The sequence below is a fragment of the Anopheles coluzzii genome, chromosome 2 (genome assembly GCF_943734685.1).
Source record: "Anopheles coluzzii chromosome 2, AcolN3, whole genome shotgun sequence".
In the NCBI taxonomy this organism is placed as follows: domain Eukaryota; kingdom Metazoa; phylum Arthropoda; class Insecta; order Diptera; family Culicidae; genus Anopheles; species Anopheles coluzzii.
The window spans coordinates 111,388,840-111,416,773 of record NC_064670.1 but is presented as its reverse complement, the minus strand read 5'-3'; the positions used below and the strand labels follow the sequence as shown (position 1 = coordinate 111,416,773).

General features: G+C 51.3%; 8 protein-coding genes across 10 annotated transcripts; 4 read left to right on the top strand and 4 right to left on the bottom strand.

Annotated features, from left to right (window-relative positions):
* The first annotated feature begins 15 nt into the window (after positions 1-15).
* LOC120949865 (islet cell autoantigen 1) lies at positions 16-2,523 on the top strand. Its single transcript, XM_040367433.2, has 4 exons — positions 16-547; positions 673-1,190; positions 1,264-1,539; positions 1,610-2,523. Exons 1-4 carry the CDS (start codon positions 484-486, stop codon positions 2,246-2,248), a joined length of 1,497 nt encoding a protein of 498 aa, XP_040223367.2. The 5' UTR covers positions 16-483; the 3' UTR covers positions 2,249-2,523.
* Positions 2,524-2,597: 74 nt separating this feature from the next.
* On the bottom strand, positions 2,598-7,202 carry LOC120949864 (armadillo repeat-containing protein 8-like). The gene is made up of 9 exons (XM_040367432.2): positions 6,914-7,202; positions 5,983-6,403; positions 5,230-5,915; positions 5,097-5,168; positions 4,789-5,016; positions 4,514-4,696; positions 4,302-4,445; positions 4,060-4,217; positions 2,598-3,978 (listed from the first exon to the last, which is right to left on the bottom strand). The coding sequence occupies exons 1-9, from the start codon at positions 6,935-6,937 to the stop codon at positions 3,933-3,935; spliced, it is 1,962 nt and encodes a 653-aa protein (XP_040223366.2). The 5' UTR covers positions 6,938-7,202; the 3' UTR covers positions 2,598-3,932.
* An 848-nt stretch (positions 7,203-8,050) lies between these two features.
* LOC120949595 (coatomer subunit epsilon) lies at positions 8,051-9,413 on the top strand. Its single transcript, XM_040366991.2, has 4 exons — positions 8,051-8,294; positions 8,371-8,645; positions 8,723-8,888; positions 8,964-9,413. The coding sequence occupies exons 1-4, from the start codon at positions 8,196-8,198 to the stop codon at positions 9,336-9,338; spliced, it is 915 nt and encodes a 304-aa protein (XP_040222925.2). The 5' UTR covers positions 8,051-8,195; the 3' UTR covers positions 9,339-9,413.
* LOC120949594 (valine--tRNA ligase-like) lies at positions 9,364-12,806 on the bottom strand. The gene is made up of 4 exons (XM_040366990.2): positions 12,598-12,806; positions 10,348-12,527; positions 9,637-10,284; positions 9,364-9,562 (listed from the first exon to the last, which is right to left on the bottom strand). Exons 1-4 carry the CDS (start codon positions 12,698-12,700, stop codon positions 9,512-9,514), a joined length of 2,982 nt encoding a protein of 993 aa, XP_040222924.2. The 5' UTR covers positions 12,701-12,806; the 3' UTR covers positions 9,364-9,511.
* A 735-nt stretch (positions 12,807-13,541) lies between these two features.
* On the top strand, positions 13,542-16,733 carry LOC120950391 (vacuolar protein sorting-associated protein 53 homolog). The gene is made up of 4 exons (XM_040368379.2): positions 13,542-14,488; positions 14,572-15,082; positions 15,148-15,426; positions 15,493-16,733. Exons 1-4 carry the CDS (start codon positions 13,699-13,701, stop codon positions 16,610-16,612), a joined length of 2,700 nt encoding a protein of 899 aa, XP_040224313.2. The 5' UTR covers positions 13,542-13,698; the 3' UTR covers positions 16,613-16,733.
* A 31-nt stretch (positions 16,734-16,764) lies between these two features.
* Positions 16,765-17,463, bottom strand: LOC120950392 (calmodulin-beta-like). Its single transcript, XM_040368380.2, has one exon. It carries the CDS (start codon positions 17,224-17,226, stop codon positions 16,774-16,776), a length of 453 nt encoding a protein of 150 aa, XP_040224314.1. The 5' UTR covers positions 17,227-17,463; the 3' UTR covers positions 16,765-16,773.
* Positions 17,464-18,413: 950 nt separating this feature from the next.
* LOC120948350 (serine-rich adhesin for platelets-like) lies at positions 18,414-26,749 on the top strand. Of its 3 annotated transcripts, none has more exons than XM_049611219.1 (3): positions 18,414-18,658; positions 20,781-21,267; positions 21,358-26,749. In XM_049611219.1, exons 2-3 carry the CDS (start codon positions 21,162-21,164, stop codon positions 24,960-24,962), a joined length of 3,711 nt encoding a protein of 1,236 aa, XP_049467176.1. In that variant the 5' UTR covers positions 18,414-18,658; positions 20,781-21,161; the 3' UTR covers positions 24,963-26,749. The 3 variants fall into 3 exon arrangements, with proteins under 3 accessions (XP_049467176.1, XP_049467177.1, XP_040220507.2); XM_049611220.1 differs by lacking the exon at positions 18,414-18,658 and adding an exon at positions 18,666-18,989; XM_040364573.2 differs by lacking the exon at positions 18,414-18,658 and adding an exon at positions 18,996-19,528.
* LOC120948353 (telomere length and silencing protein 1 homolog) lies at positions 26,733-27,927 on the bottom strand. Its single transcript, XM_040364578.2, has 4 exons — positions 27,790-27,927; positions 27,609-27,723; positions 27,375-27,532; positions 26,733-27,308 (listed from the first exon to the last, which is right to left on the bottom strand). The coding sequence occupies exons 1-4, from the start codon at positions 27,915-27,917 to the stop codon at positions 26,822-26,824; spliced, it is 888 nt and encodes a 295-aa protein (XP_040220512.2). The 5' UTR covers positions 27,918-27,927; the 3' UTR covers positions 26,733-26,821.
* Positions 27,928-27,934: the final 7 nt, after the last annotated feature.

The following is a 27,934-nucleotide window of genomic DNA, read 5'->3' as shown; positions in this document are numbered from 1 at the left end:
GAGCTCATTGATTTCATACCAAAAAATACTCATTATTCAGACTATTCCTGACGATGACACATGATATGACCAACATGTCTAATTTTAAATAGCACGTATACATTTCACTCTAAATCCTATCTTAGTAATTGAAACTGTCAACGCCACGTGCTTCCACAACAACGTGCCAAATTCAAATCTCATTCAAAACGTACACTGCATTTGCGCATACGCAATACTTTCTCCTTATCAAACAACGACGTCGCTTGCACCGAACAGGGGAGGGAGCCTTCAGCTTTCAACCTGTCAGCGCTATTGCATTGTGGCGCTGTGAAAAATCGATATCTCCGAGGGAAAGGAAAAATGAAAATAAAACCATACTGTCATCCTTAAACAAACGTTTCCAAACAGCTTTCACGCGAGGCACGCAAACGGAGGCGAACCGAGTGGATATCGAGCTGGCAAAAGCGGGACCCCGGACACCCAGGCACAGCACACGTTACAATGTTAAAGTCCGAGTTTCAGCACCAATTTTGGGTGACAAAAAAGGCTGTACAAAGGAAGTTAGGTGCGGTGGCGAAAGTAGTTCAATTTCAATCGTGACTCATCGCTGCGTTGCCCTGTTTGGCGTTATTAATAGGCGTTTTCGTCTGACTCTTTTTCCTCCCCCCCCCCCACAATCGATCCTGCCAGGCACCAAAGAGGATGAAAACATTGTCGCCTCCGACGGGGAGCTGGATTCGAAGATAGAGCTCTTCCGGTCGGTGGCCGACAGCTGCAGCAAGCTGTACCGCATTATCGACCAGTACCAGGAGCGGGTGTGCATACTGGCGCAGGAGGAAAACTCGCTCGGCAAGTTTTTGCGCGAGGTAAGCAAGGAAAGCCCCACCACCGGCAAGATGATGTCCACCACCGGGAAGGCGATCTCGTACTGTGGCCAGCAGCGGATCGCGATACGAGTGCCGCTGTTGCGCCTCCACCACGACGTGCACACGTTCAAGGGGCGTGCGATTGCGGACACGCACCACACGATACAGCAGATGGAGCGGGAGCGTACCGAGTATCGGGCGGCGCTCAGCTGGATGAAGTCGGTCAGCGCCCAGCTCGATCCCGACACCGGCCGGGGGTTGGAAAAGTTCCGCAAAGCGCAGCGCCACGTGAAGTCGGCCAAGACCAAGTTCGACAAGTACACGCTGGACTGTTTGGAGAAGGTAGCATCAGGTGTGGTGTGGAGTGCATTATCAGGTGATAATATAACAAATCCACTCTCCCATCTCTTTGCAGATTGACCTGTTGGCCGCCGCCCGGTGCAATATGTTCTCGCACGCCCTCGTCGGATACCAGAATGCCATCCTGCAGTTCGCCAAGAAGACGGACGAAACGTACAAGAACACGCTGAAGAGTTTGGCGAAAGACCCACACTATAGCTTCTCCATACTGAAGGAATTGACGCAGGCCAACCCGAACGAGGACGAGAAAGAGGGCGCCCCAGGGGAGCCGGTCGAGTGCCGTTCCGACGACAACAAACCCGCCGACGACGATCAGATGCTTTTCTTCAAGGTAATTTCAAACGTTGATCACGCTTCACTACCGTCACCATAATCCGATCACTGGTTTCAACTCTTTTAAGGACGACTATAAGGACGATGTGGGTAGCTTAAAGGGCATTACGGAGCCACCGACCGGCAAAGAAAACGTCCTGAAAGACGTAGCACTAGAAATAGACGCCCTTCTGTCGGGCGTCCCCGAGCTTAGTCCGAGCGGCTCCGCTGCCACAAAACCAGCGCAGGACGCTGCCGGGGCGGATCTGCTCGGGCTAAGCTTGGATGATGAGTTTTCGGACTTTATGTCGGCACCGGCACCGTTTTTGCCTTCAGCGCTGCTAACGAACTGCATACTTACCGACGATGGTGCGTTCGACTTTTCCGCCAGTCTGCCGCCGGACCACGGCGATCCACTGCAGGCACTGCAGGCTAGCGATGCTGAGCAGCCGACAGCGAACAGGCAATCGTCCGAAAAGGCAACGGATATCTTTAGCAGTTTGTTGCAATCGTTCTCGAAGCAAGGTAGTACCACCACGGCAGGGAATAGTTCCGATGCTAGTGCCGGTACCACGAAACAGGGTAAGCCGACTAGTGGCAGCAGCAGCAAGACGACCGGCAAAGATCTCAGCGGATGGTATCAGCTGTTTGCCGAACTGGATCCACTCTCCAATCCGGATGCGATCCCGTCGAAAACGGATGCACCAAACAACAGCATGGCTGCTTGAGAGCCAGGCTTGGTGCGAATTAATTTCCACGCGCTTAATTTCACTACTTGAAGTCTATCCGTTCACTATCTGTTTTGAAGTTGTTTTGCTTGCGTGTCGTTATCGTGATGGGAGTGAGTGTACCCCTTCCGTTCGGTGTTTTCGGTCGTGCATTTTTTGGATTACTACTACCACTGTGTACTTTGTACTCTGAAGGATAAATAAAAAAAAAGCCACATCCAAGTGTCTACTTACATACAAAAAAAAACACTTCCAAAAAGGGAACGGACAATTTCTTCCAATTTTCAATGCTTTTTCGGCGCGTGATTCACATTTGCTGTGTTCTGCTGCGTACACATCAGTTTATCCGTATGTTTTCATCCGTTTTATTATGTGTCTCTGCTTTTCTCTTTTTTTCTCTTGTTTGCGTGTCGCTTCTCCTTTCCTTATCTCAGCATATGCTTCCCCTCATATACGCTTTGTTGCCACATTCACAATGTTCACATCAATGTACGATGGAGGGGGAAGACTGGGGCATATTTGTTACCCTGCTGCTACAACAATAAAAACAAAACAACGATCACATTCACATTCCGTTTACAGATACACATATCATCATCGTTTCGTGTTTCGGAAGTTACCGGGTAAAGTACCGGAAGTGGAGAAAGATTTTTGTTTTTGCTTTTGCTTTTGCTTTTTTTAGCATTCTATACAATTCTCTGGTTATGGAAAGAAAAATGGTAAACCGCATTAAATATGCGACGTTTGCTCTTGACTCTTGACCGCTCTCTTCGCGTGACTTGGCGATCTTCTACGTGTTCTGATAACAAAAAAGGTAGATGAATGAATGTAATCGCTCTGGTGAAGAAATGCAAATGTGTTTTGTTTCCCTTTGCCATCGCTTTTCTTTTCAATGTACACTGGTGGAACATTTGACTGAATTTCAATGGTAAGTTTGTCTGTGTTGGTTGGTTAATTTTGTTTTTGAAATCGTTTCCTAAATAAATTAATAAAATTAGAGTAAACTTAACAAGCGCTCTGCGACAAACCAGACCGCGTGTAGCGAGCCTGGTTTCGAGGGCGGGGAAGAGTTGTTTTACATTTCTCTAATTTCGACATGTTTTTTGTTTTTGTTTTTGTTTGTTTGTTTGTTCATTCCACTTTCGACGCTTCTTGAAGAATATCTCGGGAAATATTTACAAGCTTTTCTTCATAGAGCTTCCGTTAGAAACATTTTTAAAAATCGTTAGCATTTGATTTGTCTTCGATCTTCCGCTGTGACACAAATATCTTTTTCCGGTACGCAAGATTTGTGTAAGTGTAGGTAAAGGTGTTTCCTAGAGTTTCGATCCATCAAGAGAAACTAGAAATCTATTATCCAGCTGTAGCTAAAACTGTATCTGCCTTCTGTCGTAGTATGTGTAAAATGGCGGGAAAGTAGTAAGAGTGCGCACTAACATGGAGAAATTAAATTTCATCACATTTTGCGCATTTTTTACACCACCGAGCAGATCAAACTATTAAGGGAGAGTGATTAAGAGAGAACAGACGAGAACAAAACACATACACATACACGGAAAGCACGGGACATACAAGCCCCGTCTGGTCCGATGGGCACATACAAAGACAACTCAGGAGCTTTGACCGGAAACAACAGGAAGGAGAAACTAATAGTAACAAAACAATAACAACAAAAAGGTTTTCTTCAATGGTCTTCTGAGTATTCAAACCTTAAAATTTCATCCCGTATGCTGTTTGGGGAAAGAAAAGAGAGAGAGAGTGAGAACGTTAGACACGATTAGCTTACGCTTAATCCCATTATCCATACGTACTCCTCATAGAACTGCGAGTGTTGCGGTGTCATGCGTAGCAGCTGTTCGAGATTTTCCAGAAAACCCCACTGCCGCAGTATCTGCTGCCGGCCGCTCTTCTCTAGCAGGTTCCGTACCACAAACACCGCGCCCATCTGTAGTTTATTGTCGTTGGCGACCTGCACAAGCACGGACAGGCAAAGGAAGATTGTTTAAAACGGCATGATTCTAGGCATATCCGGCATACGCTCAATTATGCTTACCAAAAAATCCCTAATCTTTTTGACAATCTTTTCATCCTGCAGCACATAATCCTCGTCCCGTGCGCCGGCCGTTATGTTGCCTATGATGATTATCGCCTGCTCCTTTACCTCCGGAGGATGTGGATCGTCCAGCACAAGACTCACCTAACCAAACAGAAAACGGTCCATTATTCATGATTAAAAGGCACATTTTCTCCATTTCGCACACTTACCGCTCGCAAAACTTCACTCGAGTGTTCCGACATGATCGTTTCGATGTGGAGCGTATTGCTCAGCAGATTGCGCAACAGTCCCAGCGTTTTCATGATCACCCGCTCGTCCCTATCGCCTAGCAATTGAAATATCCTATCCGTTCCTAGTGTGTTGATTATCTTTGTTTTCACGTGCTGTTCGGCCTGTTCGGGGATAAAAGACGAACGAAAAGCGTGTACAAAACGATGCACACACAGAGCACAGTACGCTGTTTCGGCCATTCGACAACACTGACCTGAAACGCCATGTTCATCAATGCCCAGCTGCCGTTCAGCCGGAGCGCCGGGTCGGGATGTTTCGTTAGCTCGCAGAGCATCTCGACGGCACCGGATTCGAGCATCGGTTCCTTGGCAGGTGAGAATTCTAGTAGCAGGTTGCAGATCGTCGACGTGACGACGGTTTGCAGCTCCAGCGACGGTTCGCCGGACAGCAAATCCATCAGCGGGCGCCATACCGAGTGATCCTGCAACAAGGTAAAGCGACCAAGCTCGTTTTACACCGCTTACAAAGCACCCGCAACCCGCGTGTGTGTGTATAGCTCACCTGAAAAGTGGTTCTCAGTAGTTGCACCGAGCGTGACAGTGAGTGAAGACACCGTACCGCGGATAGTCGCACCTGAAACGAGACACTCGCATTAGCACTTTCCTGACCGATTTTCTACCATTTCCAAACTTACCTCCGCACAGCCGTCCTTCAGTCCGCTTAGCACCTCCTCCATCAGCCCGTCCATCTCGATGATGCGCTTCCGGATTTCCTCATCGTTGGCCGCAAGCGATGCGAAGCAGCGGAATGCACCCTGCCGCGACAGCACCGACGGGCACTTGACCAGATTGGCGAGCGACACTATCAGGTGGTTGCTGATCGCGGCCAGCCGCTGCAGCTCGGAATCGATCTCCGCCAGGTAGGCGAGCGTTTCGGCCGCCGTCGCGCGCGTATCCTCCTCGAACTCGTCCGAGCAGAGGCGGGCCAGGCAGGGCAGCGTTTTGTACACGATCCGGTAGTCCTCGGCCGGCAGCGAACCGGCCCGGTGCAGGTAGGTGAGGCACCGGCTGGCCGACAGCTGCACCTGGACGTCGCGCGTCCGCGACAGCAGCGCGGTCAGTATGTCCAGTATCGACCGGTCCGCGTGGTACGTCGCGTGCACGATGTTCGAAACGGATTTGTTGGTGAAGCACATCGCGGCCAAACATTTCAGTGCAGGTACTTGCAGCGTGGTGTTGTCGCAGATCATGAGCCGGGCAAGGAACGGTATCACCTCCGCCTGGCACAGGCTCTTCTGCTGGTGCGAGGAGTGGCAGAGAGGAACGAAGATGTTGACCACGTACATCTGGCAGGCGAAGCTGCTACGGGGTGAGGCGATTTCTGGAAACGGGTTGAGATTAGAGTTTTGATTCACAAAATGCACGGGCCAGGGCCTTGGGACACTCACGTATCAAACGCTTGATGTTGTTAATATCCGAGTGGATTAGATCGAGCGGCGCGAACGGATACTGCACGATCGTCTGTAGCGCCCCGAGACACGCCTCCATCAGCCGCTCGTTCGTGCTCGCGTCGAAGATGATCGTTATCAGCACCTCGACGATGTTGAAGCGCATCAGCGAGTGGACCTGCGACTCGGTGCCCTTGGCCAGCGAGCCCAGCACGATGCCGGCGTCGATGCGCAGCTGCAGCGGCTTGCCGGCATTGCACAGCAGCGCAATCAGCCGCGGCACGATGCCCTGTGATATGATCGAGCCCTTCTTTTTGTTCGAGCCGATGACGGCGTTCTTCAGGCAGACGATCGCTTCCTGGCATTTGCAGTTTTCCTCCGAGTACAGCTCGTCGATGTAGGAGCGGGAGTTTTCCACGTCCTGCGGTTGATCGGTTGAGAGTAAGGGGAGAGTCAAACGAAAAAGCAAAGATTGTTACAGCTGCCTGCACAGACACGCACACAAAGCCCCGCACCGGGGTTAGTTCGGTGAAAAGCTAACAATCAACGGAGGCGCGTTTGTTTATGGCTCTAGGTTGAGGTTATAAAAAAAAAACCATTCAAAGTGCACTATGTTTTTGTCATGCCCGCTGCACTGCACCTCCGGGTTGCCTTGCACCCCCACCCACCCACACACACACACACGGTGTTCCAAACAAGATCGAGATGAAACATTTCAACCCGCGCCTGCCCGGCCGTAACTACCGCGCAATCACTCGACCCGCTGGTGGATTGGACACATTTGCCACCACTGCGCACCCAATACCGGACACGTAACGCGGGCGGGAACCGTGGCCAAAGCGGGCGCAAGGCACAAATTACGCACCAAAAATACACATACACACACACACACCGGAACCGCGAAATGTACGGGGCCCCTACCCCTTCTTACCATGAAGCAGGTGAACGGCTCCATTCTGTGTTGTAGCTGAGCGCGCTGGACCTCGGCGGGGCGGGCTGGCGGGATTGCAACACCGTGCGTGAACCGAAATTCCGGGTAGCTAGCGGCGAAACTGGGGCCGAACCAAACAAGAAGGGCGGCGGTAACTTTTGCAAACTATTTGATTACACACGGGCCTGTACGGAGGGAAAAGAAATCCAAAACACACGCAGTTTGATTTTTCACATTTCACGTTTGACAGCCGACACAACGTACGAGTGTACGGGAGGGGTTGGGAAGGGTTGGAGGTGGGCGGCGAGATATATTTCAGGTTGGGTCAGTGCGGGTTTGAAGCACCATTTGTTGGGCGCGACTTGACAGCCGTTGGATGCACCTTTGCTTGCGAGCTTTTTCGAAACAATTTGTGCAATTCGAATCGCACATGCTATCATTATTTTAACAACACAAATTGCAACCTTTTGGTTAATAATGAAGATAAAAATAAACCGTGCCGCTTGCTTCATTAATCGCAATTTTAAAAGCAAAATTATAATTTTTAGAACAACACAAACAATATTGATGTTTTAGATACAATTATACGTACGACTTTTTTTAATTTAAAATCGTAATAACATCAATGATAATGTTTGAAATTGTTGAATTATATTGACAACCCAACCCAAATGCCGCTAAACGACCACTAAAGGGGTTCTAAACGACTCAAGCTCACAATCGTGATGAATGAAGCTAGTCGAAACACATTGCAAGAAAAGGAATGCAATATAACGATGAGTTGTAATACGCTATCTATTTAGCAAACCAGTGAAGCTATGGAGCTTTCATTTTTTTTTTCTATTTATTTTTGATTTTCCAGTTGTTTAAGCTTAATCTGTGGCGATTGGGAGGTTTGGATGATAATATTAAAACGAGTTTAATGTTATCACATCATGTTCGAGCTCCAATTATCAATAATTTTCAAATTATTTTTTGAAGAAAGCCCAAAAACATGCTTTAAATTTACCGTAAAATGAACTTCCGATAAAACCGTTTGCATTCTATTCCGTTGCTTTTGAAACGCCGCACGTGAACATGACTGTCAAACGATTGTTTTGATTCCAGCACGAGTTGTCACAACATTCCGCATGATCCAACCGATTTTTCTGTACTCATACCATTCCACGTCATTTTCAACCACAGAAAGTGTTCGGAACTTCCAAAATTTTGGAACCAAATATCAACATTCCCGGCCCGTTTCAAGATTTCCAAACTTCCTCTAATCTATATCGCACGCACCATGAACCGAAACAACGAAGTGTCTGAGCTGATCGATGTAGAGAACGCATTCTACATCGGCAACTACCAGACGTGCATCAATGAGTGTAACAAAATATCCGTACGTGCAGCAAAGCACGCACACACTCCGTTCCTAGCTGTGATACTAAAACCCCCATTCTTACCGCGTATTGCAGAAAGCCTCACTGGAGAAGGACATCTTCATGTACCGGTCGTACATCGCGCAGCACAAGTACCGCGTGGTGCTGGACGAGATCAAACCGTCAAACGACACGCCACTCCTTGCCCTGCGCTACCTGGCCGAGTACATGTCCAACAGCGCGCGGAAGGAAGCCATCGTGTCGATCTTTGATGAAAAATTCCAGGGCGACATCAACGAGCTGCACGTTGTGTGGATTATCGTCGGCGCAATCATTTACTGCAACGAGGAAACCTACGAAACGGCTATGAAGTGAGTGCAGACATCTTTCGCACCATCTCGCCATCCTGCTAATCTCTTTTCTCTCTTTTTCTGCTCCTTCCCCGCAGGGTTCTGGTGGGAAACTTCAACCTAGAGTGTCTGTCCCTGCACATGCACTGTCTGCTGAAAATGTCCCGTGTAGATCTAGCGAAGCAGGTCGCAACCACGATGCAGGAAAAGGACGACGATGCCACCCTTACGCAGCTGTCCCAGGCATGGCTAAACATTCAAATCGTAAGTATCGCACTAGTAGCACGTGTTGCGCCAACCGGCTCACGGGTAAAACTGTTTGTTCTACCTTACTTGCAGGGCGGTGAAAAGCTGCAGGATGCTTTCTTCATCTTCCAAGATCTGTGCGACAAGTTTTCCCCCACACTGCTGCTGCTGAACGGGCAGGCCGTGTGCTACATCGGCCAGCAGAAGTACGACGATGCGGAGCAGGTGCTGCGCGAATGCTTAAACCGCGACCCGAACAACTACGACACGCTGATCAATCTGCTCGCCCTGTCCCAGCAGCGGGACAAAAGCAGCAGCCAGTTTAGCCGCTACCTGGCTCAGATACTGGACGACCACAAGGGAAGCAGCCTGGTGGCGGCGTACAACAAGCGGCAGGCCGAGTTCGACCGTCTCGTGCTACAGTTTGGTCCGTCGAACAGCAAACCAATCGACGAGATAGTTGCGTAAGGTAGTGAAAGTGTGCTCTCCCCTGTGTGCTGCGTATGTTTAAATGTATTCCATAAACTTTTTAATTGCAAAATAGTTCTGCCTCTTCAACAAATAACACTGTCTGGGTTCTCACACAAACGTAGCAGCATTCTGACTAGGATTCTCTTGCGAGAAATCAAACACAAACACACTTAGGAAGCCATTTTTAGCATCTCTTCCCGCTGTTGCTGCAATCGATCAAGCTAGAGGAAAACAGAAAGGAAAAGAATCTGCGTTAAACTTACATTCCTCGGCCACCTTCCACTTACAAACGCACCTTTTCCTGATGCCGTTTCTGTACACTTTCGCTGGCCGACCGTTTATACCCTTCGTTTCCAATAGTCTTCAGCAGCTTCTCAATCTCTGCATCCAATTTCGCCAGCATCTTTCGGCTTGCCTCGGCACCGGCACCATTTGCGCCTCCGCCCGACTCGGCCACAATTCCAATTAAACAGTCATGCGTTGGGGCACCCTTCACTACGTACTGCACGTTGCCGAACAACCGTTCGTCCGAATGCAGTACGACTCCGTTGCAGTGCGTTAGCTGCTGTATTGTGTCGCGCAGCACGTGCAACTCGGCGGCAAGCTTGGGCGCTTTGGCGTATATGTGCAGAATAGGATTGTGTTTGCGCACGATCGGTGGATTGTATTCGTTTTTCGCTTGCCTAATGTGCTGGCATATTTGCAGCACACACTCAATGCTTTCTTCCACCGTGGGGTCCACCCAACCGAGTGCCGCGTCGTGGTCCAAATCCACGGCAATGGATGAACTCGCGGCGCATAAATGCGTTAAAAGCTCTTGCGCTAGGTACGGCGTGAATGGTTCCATTTGGCGTAAACCAACAGTGAGGCAGTGTTTTAGCACGGCACAGTGCAGCGCTGCCACAGAAGAGCTTTCCGGTTTCATGTTGATTTTTGTCGTTTCCTGAAAAAAAAACACATATTTTATAAGTGAAAAACGTCCCACGGATCAAACAAGCCAACTTACCAAATAAACGTCACAAAAATTGCTATAAAAAAACGTTTTTAGTGCCGCCGTTGCCAGATGAAAGTTGTAACTCGCAAACGCCTCTCGGCACTGCTGCACCGTGTTCCCGAGTCGGCTCAGTATCCATCGATCCATCAGCGGCATTCGATCGGCGGTTTGCCGTAGATCCACTGTTTGATCTAAAGTTTTCCCCGCATCGAATCGTTCGGCACATGCCAATGTGTATCGTGTAGCTTGCCAAATTTTGTTAAAAAATAGCTTATTGGTATGCGCTTCTTGTGCGTTAAAATGTATGAAATGGTTCTTCACGTTGGCTGAACACAGCGTAAACCGTAACGCATCGATACCACACTCCGGTATACCGCTGGGGAACATTTTGCGCTGCCCGGCAAGGGATTTCCCCAGCTCCGCCTGGGACAGTACACCCCGCCGGTGCGAATCTTCCGCCTCCGCCTGTAACCGTTCCAACGAAATGCCGTGTATGACATGATCCGGCTTGATCACATTGCCAAGACTTTTGGACATCTTTCTGCCAAACTCGTCACAGATAATGCCATGCAGTAGAACCCTTTCGAACGGCAGCTTCCCCGTCAGCTCCTGACCTAGCATAACCATGCGGGCGACCCAGAAGAACAGAATATCGTGCCCAGTTTCCATCAGCTGCAGCGGATAATGGGCGGGTGAAACGTTTCCCGGCCATCCGGTCGACGAAAATGGCAGCAAGCCGGAGGAAAACCACGTATCCAGCACGTCCGGATCCTGCTCGATCGATACCGCGTCCTTCGCAGCGTTCGGTTCCAGCGCTGCAAACTTTTCGCGTGCCTCCTCCTCCGATCGTGCCGCTATCCATCGCTCCTTTGCACCGTCATACCGGACACAGTACGCAGGGATACGGTGGCCCCACCAGAGCTGCCGCGAAATGCACCAATCGTGACAGTTGTCCAACCACCGGAACCACTCCCGTTCGAACGTGTTGGGCACTATTTCGAGCTTGCCCTCCCGCACCGCGTCCATCGCTCGCTGTGCCATTTCCCGGCACCGTACGAACCATTGCGGTCGAAGCAACAGCTCCACCACATCCTTGGACCGGGAGCAGAGCGGCAACAGCATCGTGTGTGGCTTAATGCCACGCAGCAGCGACAGTTTCGCCAGATACTCCAGCAAAGCTTCACGCGCTTCGTACCGCGGCATGCCGGTGAAGGGACCGAAATGTTCCTGCACCCTTCCCCGCTCATCGATCACCTCGACCGTGGCCAGATGGTGCCGGCGACCCAGCTCAAAGTCGAACCGATCGTGCGCGGGCGTTATCTTGACCGCTCCCGTCCCGAACGATCGATCGACCGCGCCGTCAAAGATGAGCGGGATCTCCTCCTTCCTCACCGGATGCCACAGGAAGGTGACCTTGTTGCGCAGATGCGAATAACGCCCGTCGTCCGGATGCACCGCCACGGCTACATCACCCAGAAACGTTTCCGGCCGGGTCGTCGACACGACGATCTCTTCCGTCGATCCCTGCACCTTGTACGCTATGTCCACCATTCGCCCGAACGTGACGTTACGGCTGTACCCCGGCACGGCTATCTCGGTCGGGCCGCTAATTTCTACATTCTCCACCTCCACGTCGGAAATGGCCGACTCGAGCGTGCAGGACCAATTGATTAGCGAACGATCGCGATAGATCAGCCCCCGGTCGAACAGCTGCACGAACGCTTCCTTCACCGCGACCGACTGGTGCGCATCCATCGTGAAGTACTCCCTGCTCCAGTCCATCGAGCAGCCCAGCTTCTTCAGCGCCCGCCGGATGCTGTCTTCCTTTTCCACCTTCCACTGCATCACCTCCTGCAGGAAGCGTTCCCTTCCGAGATCGTGCCGGGTGAGGTTTCGCTCCTTCAGCAGTCGCTTTTCCACCACCACCTGGGTCGCGATGCCGGCGTGATCCATGCCCGGGATCCAGGTGGTCCGTCGGCCGGACAGGCGGGCCTGCCGCACCAACGCATCCTGTATGGCGCCGGTAAGCGCGTGACCCAGGTGAAGCTCTCCCGTTACGTTCGGTGGCGGCAGGAGCACATTGAATGGTGGGGCGTTGTCGCGTGTCTGGTTGAATGCACTCGGCAGTTGAGGTGTCGTTCCCGATTCGCAGCTTCTCTCCACCTGTGATGGTTTGTATGCCGAGGCAATTTCTATTCAGCGAGAAAACGGTGTGTGAAGTAAAATTTGGTAGAAAAAGATGTCCTACTCCGTCCGTCTTACCCTTTCCAGTTCCGTATTGTCGCAGGATAACACTTGTTGCGGTTCGGCCACAGCCACCGGGCCAGAGTGGCGGTCCCACATTTCGTCGGAAAACACGGAGCATTTTCCCGAGCCCCGCAATTGTTATCTCATTTGCCAGCGAAATCGTGTGCTTCGGCGCCGCAAAGACCGGCCCATTTCAAAACACACACGTCCTGTGTTTACCTTTTTTTGACACTTACAACCATACTGCCCGAGTGGTAAAATGTACCAACAAATGCAATTATGCAATTTATTTTATTTTTTATCTGAATACCACATTTTTTCAAAGTAATTTTTCAACACGTGTTTAGTGTTAATGATGCATTTTTTTTAATCTACCAGCATTGCACAATAATTGCCGATTTTTTTTTAAATCCTTCCTTACTACAGGTATTCCTCGATAAGCGCCATATTCGAAATGACCATATTATACGGACGTCACACGAAGCGTAAATTCAAAAAGTTTACGCTAGATTTGTATGAGAGAGCGTAAACTTCCTGTCAAAAGATTTTAGGGTTGTATGGCTGAAATCCAGTTTACGCCAAAGTTTACGCTTCGTGTGACGTCCGTATTATACGTGGCTAAAAATCTACCACTTCAAGCAAAATTATACGAAAATAAGCTATAATTTGACTGAAAACCTCCAAATTCAACTTACGCTAATATCCGAGATACGCTATTGTCTCCGGTCCGCATTAAGTTTACGCTTCGTGTGACATCCGTATTATACGTGGCTAAAAATCTACCACTTCAAGCAAAATTATACGAAAATAAGCTATAATTGGACTGAAAACCTCCAAATTCAACTTACGCTAATATCCGAGATACGCTATTGTCTCCGGTCCGCATTAATCGCGTATATCGGGGAATGCCTGTAATCTTGATGCACTGATCACACCGCCGACCCATTCACCTTGCTCTATGAGTTGCATATTGTTTTGACAGCTGAGTGTGTTGATATTACGTGTAGCTTTAACTCGGGTGCAGGACCACAGAGAATTTGCTGATACGCAAAGAATCAGCAAATTCGCCCCCACCCCACATCCCACAAAAAAAAAACCCACAGCAACATTCCAAACATGAACCTAGTCGAGCAGGAGCATGACGCGAAAAAGGATCACATCAACGAAATCGTCCTGTCCGAGGACGTGCAGCGTGCCATCGAGCAGGTGCTGCAGAGCTCCGACCCGCTCGACCAGCCCGACTTCAATCCGACCGACTACATCAACCAGCTGTTCCCGAACGAGCAGTCGCTGTCCAACATCGACGAGGTGATCGCGAAGATGGAGTGCGACATCAGCCTGATCGACGACAACATCCGCAGCGTGGTGCGGGGCCAGGTGAACACGGGCGAGAATGGGCGCGTTGCGCTGAAGGAAGCGCAACAGTCGCTCACGCAGCTGTTCTCCCTCATCACCGACATCAAGAGCCGGGCGGAGAAGACCGAGGACGCGGTGAAGGAGATAACGCGCGACATCAAGCAGCTCGATTCGGCCAAAAACAACCTCACCTATGCCATCACCACCCTCAACCATCTGCACATGCTGGTGGGTGGGGTGGAAAATTTGAAGCGCCTGTCGGAGCGGCGCCAGTACGGCGAGGTGCTGAACCCGCTGCAGGCCATCATCGAGGTTAACCAGCACTTTCAGCAGTACTCGGAGATCGCGCAGATCCAGACACTGTCCGCCCAGGTGCAGCAAATCCAGTCCGAGCTGGCCACGCAAATTACGGACGATTTTAAGAACTTTTTCTCCCCGACGAGCCACAGCAACGCGAACCGGATGACGCTGACGCAGCTGAAGGACGCGTGCCAGGTGGCGTCCGTGCTGGACAAGCCGGTGAAAAAGAACATCCTCAAATGGTTCATAAGTACGTACTGGGTTGGGGTGGAGGAGGGGGAACACACATCAGCATTAAAAACTAACGCTACAATTTTGCTCCACACTTTACAGACCTGCAACTGCAGGAGTATGTGCAGCTGTTTCACGAAAACCAAGACATTGCCTGGCTGGACAAGATCGACAAGCGGTACGCCTGGGTGAAGCGCCATTTGCTGGACTTTGAGGAAAAGTACGGCACCGTCTTCCCGCCCGACTGGGAAGTGTCCGAGCGCATCACGGTCCAGTTTTGCACGATAACGCGCGAGGAGCTGGCAAAGATTGTCGCCCGCCGAAGGACGGAGATCGACGTGAAGCTGCTACTGTTTGCCATCCAGAAAACGGCCAACTTTGAGCAGCTGCTCGACAAGCGGTTCAACGGCACGACGCTCGTGGAGGCGACCAGCGAGGAGGTACGGCCGGAGCGCGGTTCCTTCAGCAGTCTGATCGGCAGCTGCTTCAAGCCCTACCTGGACATCTACACGGACAGTATCGATCGGGAGCTGACCGCGCTGATCGAGCAGTTTGCGCAGGCGAATCAACAGATGGTCGTGCCGAAGGAAATCAATCCAGGCATCCTACCGAAGTAAGTGCTTGCTCATGGAAGGGAATTTTGTGTTCGTGTCTTAAGAACCGCATTTCCCGTTTCAGCTGCGCCGATTTGTTCGTATTCTACAAAAAGTGCATGGTACAGTGTATGCAGCTGAGCAACGAAAAGCCAATGTACGATCTGGTGCTGCTGTTCAAGAAGTATCTTCGCGAGTACGCTGCCAAGGTGCTGGAGGCACGCATTCCCAAACCGCAGCCACCGAACACGACCACCTCCTCGATCAGCTCCAGCATGTCGCTGCTGACGAAGGACTTTCAAAACCTGTCCACCGCCGCCGGCCAGGTGATACACAACTTCCTCAAGGAGGGTGAAACGCCAAGGTAATTACAGTGGGGCTGGCTCCCTCAATTTGCCTGCCGAGTAATCACATTGATTCCCTTTTTCAGGTTCTCCTCTGAAGATATGCGCAAGATTTGCTACATTCTCGCGACGGCCGAATACTGTCTCGAGACCGTGCAGCAGCTGGAGGACAAGCTGAAGGAAAAGATCGACAAGCAGTACGTCGCGAAGGTAGACCTGTCGGACGAGAAGGACGTCTACCATCGCATCATTTCCAACTGCATCCAGCTGCTGGTGCACGATCTCGATGCGGCCTGCGAACAGTCGCTGCTGCTGATGACCAAGATCGCCTGGCACAGCATCAGCAACGTGGGCGACCAGAGCGGCTTCGTCAACCAGATCATAACGAATCTCAAGCAAACCGTCCCCGTGATACGGGACAATCTGGCCAACAGCCGCAAGTATTACACGCAGTTTTGCCACAAGTTCGTTAACTCCTTCATTCCCAAGTACATCAACACACTGTACCGGCTGCGGCCGACCTCGTCCGGCTCGTCGTCCGCATCGGGCACGGCAGCGTTGGTCGCCAGTGCGTCCAGCTCGAGCCTTTCCGAGGGTGGCGCCAGCGGTGGTGCCGCATCCGGTGGGAACATTCTCGGCTGCGAGCAGCTCCTGCTGGACACGCACAGCCTGAAAACGGTGCTGATGGATCTGCCCTCCATCGGGTCGCAGGTGCAACGGAAACCACCCGCCAGCTACACGAAGGTCGTCGTCAAGGGCATGGCAAAGGCGGAAATGATAATTAAGGTCGTGATGCAGCCCGTCCATCCGGCGTCGCTCTACATCGAGCAGTACCTGAAGCTGATGCCGGAAAGCAGCGTGGTAGAGTTTCACAAGATACTGGAGATGAAGAATGTGCGCAAGATCGAGCAGCAACAGCTGGTGGAAGCTTACAAGCGGGCTTGCCCGCAGCTGCAGCAGCAACCGCCGACGTCCTCGGCTACCGCTGGCAGTCAGGCGGCGGGCGCCGAAAGTGGCAACAGCACGCAGCAAAGCAACGAACCGCCCACTTCGGGCGGGAATTCAACGCAATCGCAGCAAATTGCAGCGGCTGCAGCCGCAATCAGTGGCGCCGGTTCCAGTATTATGGCCCTGGGAGACTCGCTAATGGACAAGGGAAGAATTAAGAAGATAGAAAATTTAATCAAAAATCGGTTACCGAACTAGTGCGGCTAGAAATCCCATTTCCCTTGGTTTCCCTTACGCATTCGGTATCTGCCCATAAATACATAAGCTTAACAAGGGTGATGTACGTTAATAAAATAATCAAACATCTATTTAAATGGAACAGCAGCACCGTTGTACCTAGTCCATTTTTCCCCAACCGCTCACTTCATCAGCATGTAAACGAACTCCTCATAGTTAATCCTCCCATCACCGTCAATATCGGCCTCGGCCAGTAGGTCCTCGAGCTCGCGCTGCGTCAACCGCTCGCCAAAGTTTTGCATCACATCGGACAGCTCGTCAACGGACAGAAACCCGTCCCCGTTGCGGTCGAACACTTTAAACGCGGCGTACAGCTCCTTCTCGTCGACCGGTTCGCGCGATTTGTTCTTCATCAGTGCCACAAACTCTTCCCACTCGATTCGCCCATTGCCGTCCGAGTCGACTTCGTACACCATCTGTTCCAGCTCGGCCATCGTTGGGTTTAGTCCCAGCACGCGCATCAGATCACCGAGCTCGGTCGTCGAAATCGAACCGCTACCGTCGCGATCGAACATTTCAAACATTTCCCGGAACTGTTGCTCCTGCATCTCGGACTGTTCGGATTCGGTCATCATGGTGGGTTAATTTGGGGTGTAAAGATTTGGATACAGTAAATTTTGCCCAACGGTACGGTATGTTATATAAAACACTAAAGTGAATTGATCATCGGAAAAGAAAATGCTTACTTGGATAATATGCAAAAGAGCTGCTTCATACTAGAAATAACGAACTTTATGGGAAATATTTTAAAAAAATCCTCAAAAAATTTCAATTTGTCCAACAGCTCCCAGCAGCTTCCTACACTGTGCGCAAGTTTCGTTCAATCGCACCCGTTCGACAAATCGAGCTTTTTTTGACATTCGAAAATCACTGCCTCTCGCTCATTTACTAGAGGACACGACACGAACACGACGTACTCAACGAAGAACGAGCCACCAAAGAACAAGACAATAATTAGAAAATCTTTAAGTATGATCTTTAGCGAGGATTCGCTACAACTAATCCCATAAACAAGAACATAGAGCGAAAATAAGACTTATCTAAAAAAACGAAGGAATACAGTTTTTTGGGCTCGTCTCACGATTTATGCACCGTATCTCATAGATTTTTGGTTCCTTCCCATAATTTAGTGGTATTTTCCGATTGGATATCAATACAATTGAACCAAAAAATTCTGTGAAACGCCCAAATAATCGTAGGAACACACCAAAAAAACATAACAATTAATTCAATAGCATATATCACGCCAATTTTTATGTTTTGGCCATTTAGTTTTTTCCATTAACACTGTTGCATATTAACACACCAGCGCAAGCTATTTGAAGGTCAAACACCCTTTGACCTCTCTGCTGGGTCTGTCCAGCAATATCAGAAGTCATCCGGAATCGCCCGTCGTCGAATTCGTCCGGGTTCACCCGGAGTCGAAGTCATCCGGAGACCCGCCGACTCCGATTCCAATCGACTGCGATCGACTCCCACTCCGGACGACCTCGGAAGACTCCGGACGACTCCAGACGACTCCAACTCCGGGCGGAACTAGCGGTTCCCATTTTAGTAGAGTCCGAATCGGACTAACAATAGTCGGAGTCGGATCGAAGTCTTGGATGCTGTTTTATAGAAAGATCATCGCTAGTCAAAAATCCTCATTCCTAAATTCAAAAACCATCTTTTATATTGATTTGTAAAGAGTCTTTGAGCCTTTTGGTTTCATTCGCCTCTGCAAAAAATCAAAAATCCTCGCCAGCGAGCAATATCCATCTCTTCCTTTTTTAGACCGTTTGCGAGCTCGCGAACTGCAGTAATTTGCCGCACGAGAAGGAACGAGAGGTAGCGATTTTCGAACACGTCAAAACCCCACTCCATGTTGAACGGGTGGTCGCGGCCGACGATGGTGTAAATCGGTGACAGTTGAAAACATCAACACACATCAGAAAAAGAGCACCACACACACAGAAAGGGGCCAGAGCGTGGTGTATTATCGTCTCGTCGTACCCAAATTCAGAGATGGTAAGCCTCTGCTGCTGCTGCTGCTACTACTGATGTTCTGATTTTCTGTGCATCTTCGCACCCGGTACGGGCGCGGAACAACCACACGTGTCGTAGCCGTGCTGTGTCGTGCTAGAGGCGCACTGTGTCACTGTGGGGTGTGTTTTGTTCCCGAAGAGTGCAGCTCCCCTGTCGGTGCGACCCGAGCTCCCCCACCCCGCTTCGGCAGCACTGCGGCCCTAAAGGTGTTACGGAGGCCAACAACCACCAACTACTCCTTCCAGGGTTACTCTTTCGCCACCGTGTGTCGGGGTGTGTGTGTGTGTGTAGTACCACAATAGTGCGATCATTGGTGCGTACTAGTCCTGCGTAAGAAAGGTGTATATGTGCCTTTGTGTGTCCGTGTCTGTCTCGCGTTTCTAGAAGGAGCTTCCGAAAAGTCGATAATGTGATAGCCGCCGACGTCTGTCTCCGTCTGCTGCCGTTGGTGGTGTTAGTAGTGGGGTATGATGTTGTCCATCGCCTCGATCGTCTCTCTCGCTCGTTGCTAGCACGCCACACCCTTCTGCTTTCCTTTATGCTCTCGGTTTTCGTCCTTGCAAAAACCCCATCTCGCTGCAGCATCCCCCCGTCATCATCATCATCATTGTCGTAGTATGTGTGTGTGTGTGCGTTGATTCCCCGAGCGTACTGACCTATGCTCCGTATGTCAAGTTTTGTTTAGAGAGGGAGAGAAACGTTTCATCTCTGTTTCGCAACATACGATCTGTGGTCGTCGCCGCCACCACCGCAGCATATGTGGCCCGTAGTGAAGCATATCCAAAGCATGCTTGGATAATCGTCTTGCCCATCCAGTCGGTGTGGTGAATTTAGCGAGGACAACGTAGGCAGGTCGGTGTACCCGCAAATCTTGTGTGTGTATGTGTGAGTGAGTGTTTTTTTTTTGCTGCTGCCGGGTGATTGAACATCATCCCCTTTTCGCCGTAATACCCCCATGGGCTTAGCTGTGTGTGTGTGTGTGTGCGATAGTTTCTGGTCGGAGAGGGAATGGGAGTCCTACTTAACGAACAAAGGAGTCGATTGATGTTCCCAATTGCATTGAAACGGTGGTGCAGTTGCACTTTCCTTCGATGTGGCCTGGAGCATTCCGATCTAAAGCAACGCAAAGCTCATCCGTACCAACGGACATGACAAAATGATGCCGATCTATTAAAAATAGAATATCAAAAAAATATTTAAAGTCTAATAAGAATTGCGGGATTGTTGGATTTCAGTGGTTGAATATACAACAGAACCGTTCTTCTTGCTCAAGATAAATGATGGGAGAAGCGCAGTGTGCCATGCAATCTTCAAACCCCAGCCACGACCACATTCACCCATTGTTCGACCAAGCATGAGAACATAATTGAACGTATCTTAATTGAATTACTTATCGTGTTTATCATGCCCTCCCTCTGGCCTTGCTTGCTGATGTTGCAAAGAAAGAGAGAGAGCATATATTCCAACCTCCCTCCACCCAGTTTCCAGTCCACAGGCAGCAGCAGCAGCGGCGACGACGAAGACGAATGCATGCGTCGAGCAAAACCGTAGGACAGTTGCGAAGGAGCCATCGTTTGAGTGTACTAGTGGTCCACCACCACCACCACTGCCTATTGTTCTTCCAGCGGGGTTGAAGACGGCTGTTTGGCCGGAGGGTGAAGCAATCGAGAGAAAACGGTTTGTGCTCATTCTCATTCCCCGGAGAGAGCATGTTAAAGTTTGCCCGGAGAAGAGACACCTCCTCCTGCTCAACGCCTAGCCGTACACGGCGGCCACAATTTCGTTCATTCATGCCCGTTTGCGGTGCCCCGTGCTACGCATGAAGCCCACTTTTGCTGCTGCTACGCCGCCGCGAGAATGGTTCTTGCTGCTGCTCTTGCGTACGAGCGAGCCTGCAGCAGTGTGTGCGTGAATACTATCAGCTGATGTTGCGCTCCGGTGAAGCTGTTCGGACCTTGTTTTTTTCGTTTTAATTACAGTCTAAATTTGCTAGCTGTCACTGGGTTGGGTTTCAGAAAAAAAAGTGTAATTAAATGTAAGAAGGGGCACTTACTTTTGTTTGGCAATGGTTTAACTGGTTTTATTTTGTTTCGTTTTTTTTCAGAGCTCCAGCTAATGCGCACCACCGAGAACTACCATTAGTTACGGTAACCTGAGACCGCTAGCGCTAGGCGCTAGATTGTAAAAGCACAATTCGTCTGCTCCACACGTCTGCGAAACATCAAGAAGAAAGAGAGAAGCGAATGAAAAGCAACGAAAGAAACAACGCACCCATGAAAGATTAACCAACAGTCCGTGCGCAAGGGGCAAACTTAACTACGAGCGTGTTGCAGCAAGCGCAAGTGCACGACACAATCGGACAGAACGAATCTTACGTTCATCTCTCTTGTCCCATCACAATTACAACTCAGGTCGTCTCAGGTGGTAAGCAACCGCAAACACACACACACACACACACACACACACACACACACACTCACACACCATGAATCGTGATTGCGTCGTGCTTGGTGGCGGCCTGGCCAAGCTGAGGGGGCAGCCGTGGAAATCGTTCATAGAGAAGATAGCGAACGGGTCGGCCGCATTCATTGGTAGGTATCTGAGGCCTTTCTTTCTCTCTCTCTCTCTCACACGCAAAAAAACACATCTCCTCATTACCCTTTTACGCCCGCACCCAACAGTGGACAACGATGAGGAAAGCGTACCGGGGCAGCAGAACCACGGGAAGGCGCACGCAGCCCCGGCGGGACAGAACAGCTTCCCGGCACAGACAAAGCATGGCAGCGCGGGCAGCAGCAGTACCGCCCGCACCGTGCAAACGGACCGGCAGTGGGGCAGCGTGATGCGGCTCGACAAAGCGGACATGGGCCTGTACGGCATCTGCCCCGAGACGGACCCGTTCTACGCAGTGATCTGTGATATCTGTGGCAGCGTGGTGAAACCGCAGGGACTGCAAAAGCACATGACCAACAGGCACCACTCGCTGATCAACCACACGGCCAAGCTGAATGCGAACGGAAACAGCAGCGCTAGCACAACCGCGGCCACTGCCGCTGGTGGCAAGGGTAACAACAGCAGCAGCAGCAGTGCGCTGGCGGAACAGCACCTGGGCAGCTACGCCGCGAGCGACAAGACTGAGGGCGGTATGCTGCGGACCGGCGAACTAACGTCGGGCGGCCGCACCGACGGCAAAACGGTTTCCAGTTCCTACGACGAGCCGGCGCTCGAGCCGGCCGGCCACAACAGTGTGCCACCGCTGAAGGTGCGGTCGTCGGGCAGCGGCAAGGTGAAGAGTAAAAGCGCCAAAAACGCGTCCGGCGCGGGCTCGTCGTCCTCGTCGTCCACCTCCTCCAAATCTGCCGCCAGCTATGCCGGTAGTGGCAACAGCAACAGCAACAACAACAGCTCCCTTGCGTCCTCCTTTTCGAAAACGTCCATCTCGGCGGCGCCGCACGGGACGGGCGAGAGTGCGGCCGAGCTTGGGCGCGAATTTACCGCCGGCGGTGCGATCGGCAGCAGCGGCGTGCCGCTAGTGCTGATGAGCAACTGTTCCGGCGTGCTGGAAAAGAAGGCCACGTTTGCGATCGCGGCCGGCAGTGAGGCTACTTCCGCCGCCGCAGCCGCCGCACCGAAATCATCCTCCAAGCGTGGCTCGAAGCAGGCTTCCTCCTCCTCCTCCAGTTCCTCGCCATCCTCTTCGTCGTCCTCTTCATCCTCGTCCTCCTCATCCTCCTCCTCGTCGTCGAGCAGCAGCACCAGCAGCAACAGTAGCACCAGCAGCAGCAGCAGCAGTTCCGCCCCAGCACAACAGCCAAAGACGTCGTCCTCGTCGTCGGATCGGAAGGCGGCGGACAGTGCCCGATCGCGGGACTTTGACCCGGACCGGCACTGTGGCGTAGTTACGCCGGACGGCAAACGGCACTGCACGCGTCCCCTCACCTGCAAATCACACTCGCTATCGCAGCGTCGCGCCGTCCCGGGTCGGAGCAAAACGCTGGACAAACTGCTGGCGGAAATGCGCGGCCACGGTATGGCGGGTGGGGCGACCGCCGCGAAGGACGATGCCGGCGGGTTCATGGAGGTGGTGGAATCGAACAGCAGTTCGTCAACGGGTTTCGAGGACAGGCGGAGCAGTGCGGCCGGTGAAACCACTGCCCGATCCGCCTCCCTGCCGACTGGAACGCCAGCGGACGGTGGTAAAAGCTCACACCACTCTTCGCACGGTTCGTCGTCCGGCAGTCAAAAGTTACCGGCGGGTGAGGGCAGAACCGAACGGTCGAAGCATAAAACGTCCTCCCGGTCACACAGCTCGACGGGTGGATCGTCGAGCCAGTCGTCAAAGTCATCCAACGTGCACCATCGGTCCAGTTCGCTGAAGTCGAGCCAGTCGAGGGACGGCCCTGCCCAACAGGCCCAAGCAAACGCCACCGCCCTGCCTGCCACAATCCCCCAGCAGCAGCTCGGGGGGCTATCCCAGCAGCAGCAGCAAATGGTCATGCCGAACACTGGTTCCGAACTGCTTGCGTCACAGTTTCCCAGCGACGATCCGGTTGCCACGGGTGCGGTCCTACCCGAACACACCTCGATTGTAATGGATCCGAGTACGAATCTCCTGAAGCTGTCCGTCGCTCCCGATGGGAGCGATGGCAGCTCGCAACAGTACGGCGCGACCAGTCTGATGCAGGCCGACGGGTTAACGGTCACCCTTCCATTATCTGTGATATCCTCAATGAATCTGGGCGGTACGAATTTGCTCAACATGGCGCACGGTGCATCGGCGGCAGCAGGGACCGGCGATGGACAGCTCGTTTCCGGTGCAGTAGTCAGCACAGGAACCGGGCCGAACGCAATGCTGCCGCCCGGTGTGGTTGATTGCGGTGCCGGGGGTGAACAAACCGCGTTCATTCCTGCCGAGCTGATAGACCAGATTCCGCTCGTTGCAGCGAACGGGACCGAACTGCATGATCCGAACGCGGCCTACCGGTTAGCCACGGCGGCAGGAGCCGCCACAGGGTCCGCGAATGGGCTGGGCGATCTCACGCTACCATCGTACAGCGATCAGATCAACTACACGCTGCAAACGATCGCACAAAATCTGGCCCAATCGGCCGACGCGGTACAGCAGCAGCAGCAGCAGCAACAGCAGCGTCAGTCGTCCCAGGTCGATTTGGTCGACAGTATCGATGATATCGTGCCGACGATAAACCTGCTCCCGACCGCAACCAACCCGCTGGTGCTGCCGCAGCTGCAGGGCGATCTGGCGGACTCGATCATCCTGACGCCGAATCAGCTCACCAGCCTGTCGCTCGTCGAGCAGCACTTTATCGACAATCTGTCCGGGCTGAAGACGGAGCTCGACCCACTGACCGTGAACAGCCCGGTCGATCTGTCCAAGCTGATGCTGCTCAAGAAGGTGGACGAGGAGTTTCTCAAAGAGCGGCAGCTGCAGCAGCAACAGCAGCAGCAACAGAGCTTCCCGATCGAGCAGCTGGACGAGGGTGGGCGGGGCGTTAAGATGTGGTACAGCTCGCTGCCCAAGCCGCTGCACGTGAACAACTTCCAGCTACGCCGGCTCGCCGGCGGGTACGCCATGAACCGGAAGCTGCTGAACGTGCGCCGGAATCTGCTGCAGGAGACGGCGCTGGACGGGAAACGGTTAACGTCGCCGAGCGGTACGACCGGCACGCCCCACTCGCCGCTCGGGTCGGGCAGTGCAAGGACCGGGATTGGTGGCCGCACCGGGAGCGACATACTGCTCGCTTCGCTAGCATCCCCAACCGGTGCCGGCAGCAAGGCGAAAGGGATCGATCCGACCGGCAGCATGAACGGTGGTGGCTTGGGAAGCCCGGGCAGTTTTGGTGGTGGTGTGGGAGGAGGAATCACGGGCGGTGGGCTGAATCGAAGCTCGCTGCTTCGCGGTCAACGGCGGCTCATTCTCACGCCGCCCCAGGGACAGACGGAGAAACCGTCCTGCCTGCAGAGCAATGCGTACTTCAAGAGTCTTATCTCGTCGATGCAACAAACCAAGGAGCAGCAACAGCAACAGCAGCAGCACGGCAACAGTGTTGCGGCAAAGACCGAGGGTGGTAGTGTTGCTGGGTCGGGCAGCGTGCCACCCGAGCGTACGATGCATCCGCTGAAGAGGAGTGCTTTGTCGCTGACAACGCTATCGAACAAGCGCATGAAGATCATCAACAACCTGCACAACTCGCCGGTGCCGCCGCCGGTACTACTGCAAGGCAGCAGTAGCGCAAACAGCGGAAAGGTAAAGTCGAAAGTATTATAATTGCTGCTCATGCTGATCATCATCCGCCGGATGATGGTGCCTGTCGACGTCGCCGTCGCCGCCGCTGCCGCCGCTGCTGGTGATCCTAAGAAGGGGAAGAAAGGGCGCAAACCGCTGGTCCGCCGCCGCTAGGGCCGGTCGGTGTGTTGTAGGTTAGAAACCAAAAGTTTGCACGCAAAGAAGAATCCGACTGGCGTACTATCCGACTATACAGGCCTCTCTGCAAATGGCAAATGGTAAGCCGGAGCCGGAGAAGAGAGGCATAAAAGACATTAGTGCCGCGGTACTGTTTAAATTAACACCTTTTTTAACCAAACGCTTTTTCCCATAAACAAAAACCGTACCTAGGGGACAACCTTTTCTAACCAGGTCTAATTCAAACCTGGTGTTGCATTATCGAACAAGTAATACATAGCTATACGAAACAAAATATGGATGGGGAAAAACACAGGATCACCAGGAAGACCCCGTATCTACCCTTTTCATCGGTACCGATGGAAGTTCTAAACGCTTTTCCACACTTTTCATCGTATGTGCGTACGTATTGATGTATGTGTGTGTGTGTGTGTGTGTGTGTTTTTTTTTTGGTAAGAAATATGTAAACCAACATCCCACGGCTATTCTTCGCCCTTTCGTGTGTCCCAGCGCGAGTGTGTGTGTTTGTGTGTGCGTGTTTGTATGCATGTAAATTGTTGCCGAACGCTGCAGGGCAAAAGCAAGCAGCAAAGCTAAACATAATTTAGGCTACTATGATTTATCAGAAAGCGTAAGCATGTGCGTGTATGCGTGTGTGTATGTGTGTAAGGGTCCTACGGCAGAGTGCGGCTCGTCGGATAGGCGCTTTCTTCTAAGCGAAGGAATCCGTTTCAAAGGGAGTGTGATAGCTAGTTTTTTTTAGGTTCCGGTAGTTTCAACTTTAACGTATTTTTAGGGCTATTAATGCAAGACTACATACCTACTTTAAGTAACAATGAAACAAACAATAGTTATCGAAAGAAAGAAAAAAAAAGAAACACAGAATCTAGACTACACAGAGAATAACATAGACTGCAAACATTGTTCTTTTGACATTGGTTGAGAAACAAATGCAACTAGTAGTATAAAGCATTACAAACATTACAATAGTTCGGATCCAACAGGTTACAGGTGTTGCGTCTAGAGTCCACGGCTGATGGCAAATAAAGTTAGTAAAATAGCAGATGCGCTTACAAAATAATAAAAAAAGATAAACCAAGCTAGAATAAAGCCGGGCACAAAACGGAAATCCACTGAAGGTAGTACACCAGGCTGGCTGTCCGTTGAAAAGATTTGTAAAGTGGGATTAACCCGTACATCAAAAGACTTCAACGATAGTGAAGAGATGAAACCGAATGGAAGAGGAAGTAAAGACTTGAGCGCTTGCAGTTTAAAATCCTATCGGAAGAACAAGAACCAACCGTTGTCAGTGATGGCGCCCCATAACAAAAGATAAATGATTGCATTGAGCAAGTTTCGTACATCTCTACTACCGACGACCGTTGGCGGGTGAGATGTTGGTTACTCTCATTGCCAGAGTAACTCTGCCCGTGTGTATGCATGACTGAATTTATCTAGCTACGAGTAAATACACTTACAATTGTCTCAAATTGTCAGTTTCCCGGTCCAAAACCGCTCCGCGCCGGTTGGTATGGTGCAGGTGCAAGACCACTTCCCATCGTTCGTTGACACAAGTTTTCGCTTCAAGGTGTGTTCTCAATATCTCAACTTTAAAATGCTATTAATAAACGGTGGTTCAATCAGTATCCTTACTCGTTACGCGTTGGCTTACCATATTCATTGTTTAAAATTAAAAGTATGTGCCCCAACCTCCAGGGCCGCTCTCAGTGGCGCCGGTATTGCTTCTTGAACTTGTCGAAATGATAATCATCGGTCGCTTTCTTCGGCACACGGTCATCGTGCCGCTGGTCGCGATGATCCTCCTGATAGCGGCGCTTGGCCGGCGCAGGATTATCGATCCGATAGCGATTGTGCTGCATAAAGTTGACCGCCATGTTCGAGGGCACAAAGTGCGACGGGAGATCCTTCTTGCGCTGCTGCTCCTGCATGTACTTGAGCTTGGCGTCTTCGGTCGCTTCGATGTTTTTAATTTTCGCCTCAATGCCCAGATCGATCTCCGGGATGCCGCTCAGCATCTGGTTGGACAGCATCTCTTCCGAGCGCTGGGAGGACGTTTGGCTAAGGTGGGCGGGGAGCGAGAGTAGTGCCGCCTCCTCCGGGCTGAGGTACTTGCCGGACGATTCGCCCTCCGCCTGGTTGTCCTGCTCCTGCGCGATGCCTTTCCGTTTGCCCAGCTCCTCCTCAATGTATCTGGTAGGAAGTGAGGTTATTTTTTAAAGAATGGATCTTTCCGGTGAAATATTTCACACTACTCACTTCATCATTTCTTCGTCTTCGTCCCTTTTATTTGTTTCGGCGGAGAATTGTGTCCCTATGCCCGTGTCGTACGGGTCTTCTACTGCGGCCTTCAATTTTCCCGCCTTCAGTGCCTGCATGTTGACCATCCCGCCAGTTTTTATATTAAATGGATCTTTCTGTAACAGAGAATGGATTAATTCAAACCGTCCTTTAGTATCCGCTTGTAGGGATGAGCTGCTCTAGCATACGTACAACTGTAATCTCCTCCTCAATGGTTATTTTTTTACCCGCAGCCAGGCTTAGGATGTTAACACCGTTCCGTCTATTGCGCAGCTTTTGTCGCTCCTTGGTTTCCTCTAGCTTTGCTCTAAAAAAGACAACAAAAGCCATTGTTTCTAGTTCTCTGTTGTTGCAGTTCAATAAAGATGCTTACAATATATCAGCTTCTGTTTCTTGCTCCTGCTCATCGTCCTCACTGTTGGAAGGTTTCCTTTGTCGAAGCTGTTTCTTCCCCTTCTTTTTAAACTCCACCTTCACTTGCGGCTCTTCACTTTCAGACATTTTGTTCGGAAATGTTA

What these genes read in the sequence shown, in the direction of transcription:
- LOC120949865 (XM_040367433.2), top strand. Translation starts at nt 484, where the DNA reads ATGTTAAAGTCCGAGTTTCAGCACCAATTTTGGGTGACAAAAAAGGCT. An exon ending in CGCTGGACTGTTTGGAGAAG is followed by an intron (nt 1,191 to 1,263) that starts GTAGCATCAGGT and finishes ATCTCTTTGCAG; the next exon opens with ATTGACCTGTTGGCCGCCGC. An exon ending in ATCAGATGCTTTTCTTCAAG is followed by an intron (nt 1,540 to 1,609) that starts GTAATTTCAAAC and finishes AACTCTTTTAAG; the next exon opens with GACGACTATAAGGACGATGT.
- LOC120949864 (XM_040367432.2), bottom strand. Translation starts at nt 6,937, where the DNA reads ATGGAGCCGTTCACCTGCTTCATG. An exon ending in TACTGAGAACCACTTTTCAG is followed by an intron (nt 5,017 to 5,096) that starts GTGAGCTATACA and finishes ACCTTGTTGCAG; the next exon opens with GATCACTCGGTATGGCGCCC. An exon ending in TGATGAACATGGCGTTTCAG is followed by an intron (nt 4,697 to 4,788) that starts GTCAGTGTTGTC and finishes ATCCCCGAACAG; the next exon opens with GCCGAACAGCACGTGAAAAC.
- LOC120949595 (XM_040366991.2), top strand. Translation starts at nt 8,196, where the DNA reads ATGAACCGAAACAACGAAGTGTCTGAGCTGATCGATGTAGAGAACGCA. An exon ending in ACCTACGAAACGGCTATGAA is followed by an intron (nt 8,646 to 8,722) that starts GTGAGTGCAGAC and finishes CCTTCCCCGCAG; the next exon opens with GGTTCTGGTGGGAAACTTCA. An exon ending in CATGGCTAAACATTCAAATC is followed by an intron (nt 8,889 to 8,963) that starts GTAAGTATCGCA and finishes CCTTACTTGCAG; the next exon opens with GGCGGTGAAAAGCTGCAGGA.
- LOC120949594 (XM_040366990.2), bottom strand. Translation starts at nt 12,700, where the DNA reads ATGCTCCGTGTTTTCCGACGAAATGTGGGACCGCCACTCTGGCCCGGT. An exon ending in ACAATACGGAACTGGAAAGG is followed by an intron (nt 12,528 to 12,597) that starts GTAAGACGGACG and finishes CTCGCTGAATAG; the next exon opens with AAATTGCCTCGGCATACAAA. An exon ending in AGAAACGGCATCAGGAAAAG is followed by an intron (nt 9,563 to 9,636) that starts GTGCGTTTGTAA and finishes GTTTTCCTCTAG; the next exon opens with CTTGATCGATTGCAGCAACA.
- LOC120950391 (XM_040368379.2), top strand. Translation starts at nt 13,699, where the DNA reads ATGAACCTAGTCGAGCAGGAGCATGACGCGAAAAAGGATCACATCAAC. An exon ending in CATCCTCAAATGGTTCATAA is followed by an intron (nt 14,489 to 14,571) that starts GTACGTACTGGG and finishes CACACTTTACAG; the next exon opens with ACCTGCAACTGCAGGAGTAT. An exon ending in AAGGAGGGTGAAACGCCAAG is followed by an intron (nt 15,427 to 15,492) that starts GTAATTACAGTG and finishes TCCCTTTTTCAG; the next exon opens with GTTCTCCTCTGAAGATATGC.
- LOC120950392 (XM_040368380.2), bottom strand. Translation starts at nt 17,226, where the DNA reads ATGATGACCGAATCCGAACAGTCCGAGATGCAGGAGCAACAGTTCCGG.
- LOC120948350 (XM_049611219.1), top strand. Translation starts at nt 21,162, where the DNA reads ATGAATCGTGATTGCGTCGTGCTTGGTGGCGGCCTGGCCAAGCTGAGG. An exon ending in CGGGTCGGCCGCATTCATTG is followed by an intron (nt 21,268 to 21,357) that starts GTAGGTATCTGA and finishes CGCACCCAACAG; the next exon opens with TGGACAACGATGAGGAAAGC.
- LOC120948353 (XM_040364578.2), bottom strand. Translation starts at nt 27,917, where the DNA reads ATGTCTGAAAGTGAAGAGCCGCAAGTGAAGGTGGAGTTTAAAAAGAAG. An exon ending in TTGAGGAGGAGATTACAGTT is followed by an intron (nt 27,533 to 27,608) that starts GTACGTATGCTA and finishes TCTCTGTTACAG; the next exon opens with AAAGATCCATTTAATATAAA. An exon ending in GAAGACGAAGAAATGATGAA is followed by an intron (nt 27,309 to 27,374) that starts GTGAGTAGTGTG and finishes ACTTCCTACCAG; the next exon opens with ATACATTGAGGAGGAGCTGG.